The sequence below is a fragment of the Odontesthes bonariensis genome, chromosome 15 (assembly GCF_027942865.1).
Source record: "Odontesthes bonariensis isolate fOdoBon6 chromosome 15, fOdoBon6.hap1, whole genome shotgun sequence".
Classification (NCBI taxonomy): Eukaryota; Metazoa; Chordata; class Actinopteri; order Atheriniformes; family Atherinopsidae; genus Odontesthes; species Odontesthes bonariensis.
Genome location: NC_134520.1, coordinates 31807024 through 31817911, shown reverse-complemented (window position 1 = coordinate 31817911; position 10888 = coordinate 31807024). Strand labels below are relative to the sequence as shown.

General features: G+C 39.2%; 1 protein-coding gene across 1 annotated transcript; it reads left to right on the top strand.

The window, feature by feature from the left end:
• The first annotated feature begins 473 nt into the window (after positions 1-473).
• On the top strand, positions 474-6896 carry rgs4 (regulator of G protein signaling 4). Its single transcript, XM_075485983.1, has 5 exons — positions 474-636; positions 918-1028; positions 2402-2466; positions 3715-3878; positions 4477-6896. The coding sequence occupies exons 1-5, from the start codon at positions 593-595 to the stop codon at positions 4711-4713; spliced, it is 621 nt and encodes a 206-aa protein (XP_075342098.1). The 5' UTR covers positions 474-592; the 3' UTR covers positions 4714-6896.
• The last annotated feature ends 3992 nt before the right edge of the window (positions 6897-10888 follow it).

Genomic DNA, 10888 nt, shown 5'->3' with positions numbered 1-10888 from the left:
GGCATTAGTCAGCATGAAACTTTGTTATTGAAGGGAAACCTCCTCGTGGATTTGAGTGTGAGCTCCGTCTGCTCTTAACTGAATCAAAAGCGAACCCTCTATCAAAACCAAATGGCAACACTTTCCTTCAAAAGCCTCTTTGAATGCAGTAAAATCAACTCTGCGGACCTCTGACCGTATTGATGCTGGGATTTTATCTCTGCACTGCTTGATAAAGCGCTCTGTTTTTTTTCCACGCAGGGTTGACTTCACAAGTTTCTCAGATTCCTGAATCACCTCGCTCAGACAAAAGCACCTTTTGTTGAGGTTAAATAGGATCCCATCTGTTGTAAATTTCCCCCATATTCTCTCCCTCCACCCTCTCTCTTCTCTGCCTTTCTTTCGGTCTCTCCCTCGCTCCGTCTGTTGTGATTGGCCAGTTTCCTCTCCATGCAATATGTTGGTATAAATCGCTGCTGGGGGTGGAGATAAGCGCAGCCTGTTGTCTAACCCTGGAGGACGCTACTATAAAAACTCTGCTGCTCACAACAGTACAGTTCCCTCCTTGTCGTCTTTCACAGCAGTGCCGACTTTGGATTTTTAACATTTGAACATGTGCAAAGGACTCGCAACACTCCCTGCAACATGCTTGAAAAGGTAAGCCCAGTATGGTTGTGACAAGTGAGCATAAGTGTATTCCTGCAAAAAATAACTGGCATAAAGAGTTGTTTATTCACATGCTGGATCTTTGAATGATCAGTTTATTTCTAAATGAGACAGAAAATGCCATTTTAAACCTGTACATTTTAATATCAACAATTCACTGTAGAATGAAGCCTCATACGCTTGTTTAATTAAAGCAAATCTTCAAACACGGAAGCCTTTGTGTAGACATTATTAATACAAAGTGAAATGACCCTAGATGTGTTTCTCCACAGTGCCAAAGACATCAAGCACAAGATAAGCTTTTTACTCCAGAAGCCCGAACCACATGCAGCGGATCAGAAGGAGACAAAAGAGAAAACTGCCACTGCTGCTGCTGCAAAAAGGTCAGAAAGAAAATCTCACCATATTCTGGTTATAATTGAATCATTTTCATATTCTGAAAAAAACTGCAAACGGTCCATTTCTACTTGTTGCATTAAACATGAACGACTGTATAATTCCCTCTGGATAAACATTGTTTACAATCATAATGTATGATTCAAATGGGAATGTCCTCAGTTAGGAAATGATCAATGATCCTTAATAATGAACACTGAATGATCTGAACATTTTATCTTTGTTCAAATGAGGAATTTTATTGGATCTCATCATGAGGTCTGGACCTAAGACACACAACTTGATCACCAATCACAACCTAAACTTCTTAAAAAGAAAACAAATATAAAAAATGTTCCTTGGCTGCTGATTTGTCAGGCGTGATAATTAAAATCTCCAAACTGTACATCTTCGATGCAGTTGTCCGGGGTTTGTTCAGAGAGAGATGAAGGCTTGATGAGGGAAGAGAAGATCTGTTTCATGTGGAAAGAGAGCTTGATTTGATGTACTCAGTTAGAAAGCAATTTTTCCTGTGGGGGAAACAGATGATTTTCTGCCTGATGTCATACTTGCTCATGCGGCTTTGCTCTTGTCTCTTTTCACGTGTGTAATCTGCAGTAAAACGATTAAGCCTTTATTATGACTGATACATTAATGTTTTGCCTGAGGAATCAAATCTGGCTGATTCTGGTTGGAAGAGTGGTTTTAGTTTTGGCCCGCAGGTTGCGTTCCCATGGGAAGCCTTTTATTATCGTTTATGGGACTGCTCTGACCTTTCCTTTTCACTGACATATTATCCATCCAGTGAAACTGACAGAATCAATACTTAGATGATGTACGTCACGTACATGCACACGGATAACTGTGTTGATTTCATCGATCTCATAACTGCTGTTGTTTCCAAGGTCATAGGATCTTTAAGGAGGCATTGTTTTATTCTTATGCTGTATGTTTTACCACCTAAAGGACAGGTGATGAATGGAGATTTGATGAGAAATGTTGTGATCACTGATTATTAGAGTGGTGCGGCTGGATTATGAATGAGCCCCTTTAATTTAGATCAAAAGAAAAAGCCTCTTGTCTTGTAATCTTTCTGCAGGTTTTTTTTAGGTGTGATAGCGGAAAGCAGAAAAAGGTGCATTTTTCCTCCGGGGGTAAAAGATATACCACAATATTACCTGATTTATATTTATTTATCATCATGGTGGAAATGGAAATGAAAGAAACATAAGAGGGATTTTTGTTTTGAATTAAAATTAAGAGCCCAAAATTAGGCTTAACATTGCCTAAAAGAAATCTAATCAAAACATGTACAGAATTCAAATTGACATAGATTGTATCTTTATTTCGCTATATTGAGAGTCTTTTTTCTTTATTTTAGGTTGCCTGATGCTGCTGAAGTGGAGAAGTGGAAGAAGTCTTTCAGCCACGTGATGACAAGTGAAAGTAAGACTTATAGTTTCATTTCATAAAAAAAAAAAAAAAAAAAATCACTCTTAGCTCAAATGAATCAAAGAATGGATCAAACCCAAAGTAAACCAGAACGACTTTACCTTATCCTAATGATACTGACAGTAACAGTCAGGCATGCGTTTGACTCATTAGTTCTCAGCAGAAAGTTTGGGTTTATAAGTAAGGGAACTCTACAAAATGATTATTCTCATGTGACATAATGGTGATGCGATCATGGGAATGTTATCAGACACCCAGACCAACATACTCCTCATGCACGGTAGCCAATAAGGTTTAGTCCAACTCAAATTGATCTTTGCTTCACAATTTGAAAGCCCCATGTTGGAAATAACTGAATTAACTGAAGTGCCCATTGAGTGGCATCACATCACTCTGATAACAACTTAAAGTTGTTTTCTTATCAAAAGGAGACTTGGATATAGGGACACAGAAATGCTAACAGAGCACGCACACATACATACGCACACACACTCCTCAACTCATTCTCATGCTCTGGTTTTTTGCTACGTGTCACGAGGCACTTCTGAGTGGTCCCACAGGGTGCGCTGACCAGTGCGCTGTATATATTTCCTTGTGTGTGTGCAAACCCTCTGAGAATCACACTGCGAGTGTGCGGGTAAAAAAAAAAGAAACAGAGCAATGGCCTTGCGGGAACCAGCTGAGTTCTGACCTGCAACGTTCCATGAACTCATCTCCTGACCTCCACCATCGTCATGTCTTGTCTCTGCCTTAATCTGTCAATTCTCATTGGTCCAGCCTACTTTTGTTTATCGTATTGTGACCTAAACGGTCTCTCCAATCTGCTATCTTGGTCATGCAGGACTTTGGACCAGTGCAGCTGTCTCTGTTGAATTTTATAACATTATGACTTTCTGTAAGAGCTCAGATCTATTTGTTCTGTGCTCTTCCATCAGTCGGGGACCCATTGTCTGATGACTTAGCCTCTGGGATTGCAGGCAGATATCTGGATAAAAGATTACATTGTTCTGGGCCAAGACATCCTAGTTCATCCATCAGTGATTGTTTCAATGCATATAATTCATTAAAAAAAATAATAATAATAAAAGCTACAATGTCACCAGATGACATTCAACAGTCTTAAGACTGTTAAGATAAGAAGTCAGAAGTCAGTGGGCTATAATGCGTCAATATCTGCACTCGTGGGTCTGTAAAGTGTGCTGTATTGTCAATAGAAATATAAATTTTTGCTTTTTCTTCTAGCTGGTCGTCTGGTCTTCAGCGGCTTCCTGAGGTCAGAGTTCAGCCAGGAAAACATGGACTTCTGGATCGCTTGTGAGGACTACAAGAAGACTCCATCTTCCAAGCTGGCAAGCAGAGCCAAGCAGATCTACCAGCAGTATGTGGAGGCAGATGCTCCTAATGAGGTACTGACTTTGATTTATTTACACAATGACAAATAAAGTCAGTCAGCATGCTAGGCATGATGAAAAGAAAGCAGTGACAGAAATGTAAAAGTAGAAAACATTAACATAATATTCCCATAAGCAAAGCCACAAAGTGTAAAACGCAGAGGGGGTTACTGATCCAAAAATCATTCGAAAAAGGTAAGATACAGTAGAAAAGAAATGGACAAAACACATTTGAAAGCTAAAAATCACATTCTTTTGCAGTGAAGTGAAAAGTTAACACTAATTGTAACTGAGTGTGCACTTAAATCTTACTGCTAATGACCATCCAGCCATCTTCCTGATCAAAAAACAAACTCTGATGATTCATGATAATTCCAAGGGATTAAAGACCTCTGGCACATTATTCATCTGCGTCCCTTCGGTTTTTACTTCTGATTAAACCCCCTTTCCACCTTTTAACTGAACTTTTCCTTTTGATGTTTTTAATGAGGTCCATAATTGTGCGCCTGTTAAAATTCAGCAAAAAAAACCAGCTAGTTTTTTCTGAAAGAGCTCTCAAAATGCTTGTAGATTTAGTCTTAGCGTTAACTTTCCTTTCCTTTAATCACTCAAGGTAAACCTGGATGCAGCAACTAGAGAAAAAACAAAGCAAAAAGTTGAGAGTGCCAGCCCATCTTGTTTTGACGAGGCTCAGAAGATGATCTACAACTTGATGGAAAAAGACTCCTACAGGCGTTTCCTCAAATCCAAACTGATTCGGGATCTGTGTGAAAAAGAGATGGACGATGCTCTGGAGAAGAAAAACTGTAACTGGGCTCACAGCAGGCAGGTGTTAGCTGGCGGTGCCTAACGAAGAAGAAGAAAGAAGCAAAGATTTAAAGCAGGTGCCAAAGATTGAAAATGTACGAGTGAACTGGATTAGGAAAGACTATAGACAAGGAAAACAAAGAGTGGTTTTGGAGGTGACTTTGAAGGTTCATTTTACAAGAGTTTTATTTCTACTTGCTGTTAAATTACTGAGCGTGTTAGGTAGTATATTCATTAAATAAATGTAATGTTTCCCATTTCTGCATTCATAGTCAGCTGTCACATAATTTTCTGAATCAGAGAGGTTGATAAGGACAGACTGAATGTTTCATTTTTCCATCTATGTGATCTGATACCAAGTTTATAAATATATGTGCAATGACAGAAGAAGCTTCCGGTTTCCCTGCAAAACACAATCTAGTCTCCAAGTGAAGGTCGGGCTATAACAACAATAAGAATGGAAACAATCAAAAGCTAACTGCAGCCAAAAGACACACTTTAAAAAAACTCTGTGAACATGAAAAAATGTAGCCGACGGTGAAAAAATTAATAATTTAAGTTTTTCCGAAGACTCTCGATTAAATGTTCAAATTTAGTCTAAATCACTACAAAAGCACTGATAAAAGTGAAAGATTTCACAATTAAACTGTGAAGATAGTGACTACGGGGATGACAACGAGCAGCAGCTGCACATCCTGTAGTTATTGTTCGAGGTATTTTCTGAATTCAGAAACCAAAAGCAACATGTAAAGAATGATAAATCTAGAAGTGGTAGCAACAAGAAACACAATGATCCGGCCATATTCTAACAACAACCACTGCGAAAGTAAACTTCAATTGCATCGCTGTTTTCAGAACACATTTGCAAATGACAACAATAAGAAGTTCAGACCTAAAGAAACAGATGTAACGCTTCCACAGCACAAAAACAAAGATATGCAAGACATGGAAAACAGAATGACGGCCATGTTCTAAAAGAGCAAAGCAAACTGAAAATGGGCTAATCAATGTCAATAATAATGATAATAATATTAATGTGCTATATTTCTAAGCTTCTTCCAAATAACTGAATAACTTCAATTTATCTTTATCTGTAAGGGACCAACAATAGTCAATTTGTATGGATTTAGAGGCCAGAGGCTGAAGGAGAGAAAACGAAGGGTATAAAACTAAAGGCTTTACAGGCTAACCTACCCCTGAGCGAACTGGTCTTCAGAAATGAAATGCGTACACCACAAATTAATAGCTTAAATCTAAGGCTTCTTGTTGACAGTACTCAGCGCATGTTGTTTCACTTTCAGGACATTTAATATGAAAAAAAGACTTTTGTGTAGACCACATTCCTCTGACCATTGCAATATTATCATTGCATCGATGACTCTTTCAAGCTACAACTGAACCAAAGGTGGAGGTTCCGATTACATTTCAGACTGAACTCACAGCTGCGTGCTGGGAAGCCTGCGGCCATGATATCAGTGGAACAGAGCAGACCATTCATTTAAAGTGTTGCACAGCATGCTGAATGCTCGTATCTTTATACAGCAAAAGCCATGAAATGAGAGGAATCGCCCAACTTCTCTGTGAATGACACAAAATTTACATAATAGCAGTAAAACTGACAAACCAAGCAGTATTAAAGGTATCTATTTTAAGCAGATATCTATACAGTCTAAAATATGACAACAGTAATAGCACATTGCACATCACCGTGTTGCATTAAATGAAGAATTATGTATTCATGCACCTTGCAGTTCGTTTTGTCAATTTAATGTCCCCTCATCCAATAGTTTTTTTTTTTTACAATGTCTGTTTTCACTGCATCGTGCATCTCAAAGCGTAACCCTGGTAACAGCTGGCTTTGCTGTATGGACATCTTGAAATGATCTCCACACTGTGAAAATGGTGGCTTTGTCTACTTCTGAGCATGCTTTAAGATCAGTGCTAGTGTTTGTCGCATGCTAAATGGTTTCTGTACAGTTTAGATTGTGCTGCATTTTTTTTTGGCAACATGTCAAACTATTTTGTTAAAAGAAATTTATTACTCAATAAAGTGTTCACTTTATTAGAAAATATCATAATGACCTTGCATACTTTAAATGTTAATGGAAATGCATGCTGTGATGAATGGAAAACTAAATTGTGTATGTAGATAGAATTATGTGTTTGTCCAATCAATGTCATGTCTGTGATTTTCAGGAAATAAATTTATGTGTCGGATCATCAGAACTTGTGGTGTGTGGTTTCCTGGTCTTGCTAAGTTTGCTGTACAGAAAAAGTCCTGTGATGGACTGGAGACCTGTCCAGGGTGTACCCTGCCTCTCGCTCATTGGCATCTGAGATAGACTCCACCCACCAGCATCCCTGAATTGGATTAAATAAAATGGATGGATGGATATTTAAATGGAATTTCTGAAATACACACTTACAAAGTGCTTAAAGTGCTTAACGAATGGGAGCAAGTTCACAATTTTGAATACCAACGTGATTTCATGGCAATGTGGACAGATAAAAAGCCATTTCACACTAGCCTTTTGTGAGTCATTTCATCCCATTATAACGTGACTTGGTTCAAGATAATTATCCTATAAGACGGGCTGAAGGATCTCACCCCTTCACAGTTCATATCATACAAGTAATATATGATATGAGATGTGACTTGGTGTGTTATTTATATGTGGTTGTATGATGTATGACTTCAGGCTCATATACATGTACGCATACACACTTACATAGTTTCAAAACATTAACATGTTATCAAGTGAGAGTTTAGAACATATGAAGAAAGTGAGGGAATAATGATGAAAAGATTTACTTGTTGGAATGAATTTTTAAGTTTTGCAGGGGCACTTATGGTCTTTATTCTTCAGTGGTGAGAAAGAGAGGTGGCGACATGCAGCCAAAAGCCACAGTTTGAGACTCAAACCTGGGCCAGCTACTACGGTGAGCTTCAGCCTCGGTTCGTGTGGCGGCTCCTGTGGAGGTACCCGATGCCCCCGTGATATTTTACTGTCAATCTGCTGGAACAAGGTTTCAAATTTTAGTGGCAGTGACCTCAGGATTCGGGTCTGGTCACCAGATAAGAGAGGTTGGCAATTTGTTATACATAAGGGTGGCAGGCTATGCTTGTCTTTTTACGAAAGTAATAAAATGTTCAAAACAGTCGTGAAAATTGGAAACCGAGTCAGTGAGGCCAGAACTGGAGAGATGAGACCAACTGAAGATGGGTTACAGGTGAGCAGCACAGATGGATTAACTGTGTTCTAAATTAATTGAGATCAAGGGATTCTCAAGAAATGCTAAATGAAACATGATGGAATGAGCTTTGAAATTTTAGGTTCAAAATGTATCAAAGACGAAACCAACATTTTAGTTGAGAGGTTTGTCTGACAGTCGATAGAAAATTTATCGTGACTGATTCTGCAGGGACCGTGACTTCCTGGACTAAATCCTTTCAATCATAGTTGGGACATCTGGTGGGACATGTGTTGATCATATTGTGGGTACAATACTGATGAACCTAAGCCAGTGTGCTAGTCATCTTCATAAAAACGATTTCACTGCGATCCATCTGGAGACTCTGGCTTGAGGAAAGTATTGCAGCAGCAGCGGGCGGCTCGATGGTGCAAGCATATTTAGTTTTATTTGCTATGGCAGGTCTAGCTATTGTTTAGTTAAATACACTTCCACACAGAAGGATTTTACTCACAGATGGTCAGAGATGTGAGATGTTGTGTGACCTGTGTGACAAATCAAACAAAAAACTGGACATCTGAGCGGTAATGTAGGCAAAAAAACATCCAATGAGGGAATATCTTCCTGAAGAATGGTGTCCAATCCCCTGGATAATCGATGACTCGACACCTTAAAGGGTCACTTTGTTAGCTGTTCCTCTGTCGCCCATCTGTACTGAACATTTTTATAACCTCACCATACCTCAGCCCGTCCCCTAATTATCCATCATCAGCAGACATGAGGTAGCCTCTGCCATCTCCAGCCGTGACTGCATAGTGTTTTCACATTATAGATTATTATCAGGATCTAATATAATTATCTCATAATGACCAGAGGACATTTTGCCCTCAAGAAAGAACAAATTATTAAATTAAACATCAAGATGATAATGAATGAAGACCAGGAGCTGAAACAAATGCAACGATTGAAGCAGGCTTGAAGTAAAAGTCAGGATTTATTAAAGATAAATCTAACTGAAATCATGCAATCAGTCAGTGTGCAAAACGTCACAAGTAAAGAGACAGCAAAACGACAGAATGAAAAAAAAAAGAACGGACCATAATGTTCAGAAACCAGGAGCATGCTAATGTTGTTAAGGGTGAGGCAAAAAACAGGGAACAGCAGAGGTAAAACATTACTACATCATGAGGATCGAGAAAGCTAGTCACGAAGGAACTGGCGACACAAAGATCCTGGATATATTTAAGATGAGTCATAAGTAGGGATGGGAATCGAGAACTGGGAACACTTCTCAACAAGAACCGGTTCCCAGTGTTTCAATTCCTTGGAATCTTTTGGCGATTTTGCAAACGATTCCCGTGGGCGCGAATGACGTCAATAAGTCCAGTGCAGCCAGCAGTCAACAGTAAACATGGCGCTCAAGCGGTACAAACGCTCGAAAGTTTGGTTACACATCCCTAAAAAAGACGACAACAGGGCAACTTGCAAAGTGAATATTTCACCAAAGGGAGGAAATACTACCAACACGCAATAACTATGAATGAATGATTAACGTTGGTGAATCTGAACCCAGCAACGTTAGCATGTCCTCGGCTAACACTGCAGGTAACTAACTCACAAACACTGCCTATCATGTTAGCGCCATTTGCCTCATTGTAAAACCTGCTGTTAGTAACGGCTAACGTTAAATGAATGCCTTCTCAGGCATTATATTTAGATGAAATCATGAGAGACAGAGCCTGACTGGCTCAGAGCCAGAGGCTGGTGGTACTACCCCAAGTACTACCTTCAAGTATAAAATCTGAGACCAGCCCTCGTTTTTTGGGTTATTAATTTAGACCAACTGACCTATTGCAATACCAAGAAAAGCTATAAAACCCAAGTTGTGTCCTGTGCGTGTGTATCCAATTCCCACGGGCTCCACAAGAAGACTCCCTGTCAATAGTTACTTTACACAAAGCCACCTCTGAAATAGCAAAATCTCCCTAAATCGCAGTGTTCCATGTGAAGGAATTTAATGTTCTTGTCCAAACCACTTCTGACATTTGGATTCTAGTTTCAAAACATCATTTTGAAGCTTAAAGTCACTTTCAGAGGTCAACATCCCACTTAAATCCACTTTTTGTTTGGATTCAGCTCCAGTAAGTCGCTGTTGTTTACTTCGGCCATATTCACACAAACAGCCGAACCTCATGCCTTTTTAAGGGCAACACATTTGTGAACACAGTGTGCTTTACAGAAAATAGCCTTGGTTAAATCTAACTTTAACAGTCAGGGAAACTGCAAGCATGCATAAATATTTACTGCCGGTCATTTCGTTAGTCTGCCCCCTGAATCTGTAGATGTGTTTTTATCATTTAACAACACTCGTTTGAAGGAGTTTCAAAGTTGATTGCTACTCCAAGTTCTACACAAATGCTTGAAACTGGTTATCTGCTCCTCGTTGCAGACTCGTTTATCCACAGAGAAGGTAACTGCAGTGAGAAATAAGAATGAAATTGAAATATTCTAAAAGAAAAAACAGAGATACATTCTAGCTTCTCTGATGTACCGCTCTGCTGTATCTCAGCCTCAGTGTGCATGAATTCTTTAACTTCAGCGAACGAGTCGGTGGAGACATGATAACTCCACTGAAGGTTGGATTTGCCTGTGTGAATGCTTTCTTGCAATCTAAAAGGAATGTGTCTGAGTAGTCAAGAGGGCTGCTTAAAGGGAGCAACAGGAACAAACTTTGATGTTTTTCTCTGCAGTTACAGATGGTTGTAGTGATAAAGGAGGTCAGTACTTCAACATAAGAAGGAAAACATACATATAATGAGACTGATATGTTGTTTACACTTACATGTTTTCATTTTGCAGACACTCTTATCCAAAGCAATGCACAAATGATGAGTACCTCAGTGGCATTATGGAGTTTAGGATCTCACCAAAGGTGGTGGACACCCACAGGAATTCATGTGATCATTAGAGTGAATGCTTTAAGAGGGTATCTTATTGCCCCATACAAAATAGAATCTTTGTAGACC

What these genes read in the sequence shown, in the direction of transcription:
- rgs4 (XM_075485983.1), top strand. Translation starts at nt 593, where the DNA reads ATGTGCAAAGGACTCGCAACACTCCCTGCAACATGCTTGAAAAG. An exon ending in CCACGTGATGACAAGTGAAA is followed by an intron (nt 2,467 to 3,714) that starts GTAAGACTTATA and finishes TTTTTCTTCTAG; the next exon opens with CTGGTCGTCTGGTCTTCAGC. An exon ending in AGGCAGATGCTCCTAATGAG is followed by an intron (nt 3,879 to 4,476) that starts GTACTGACTTTG and finishes TAATCACTCAAG; the next exon opens with GTAAACCTGGATGCAGCAAC.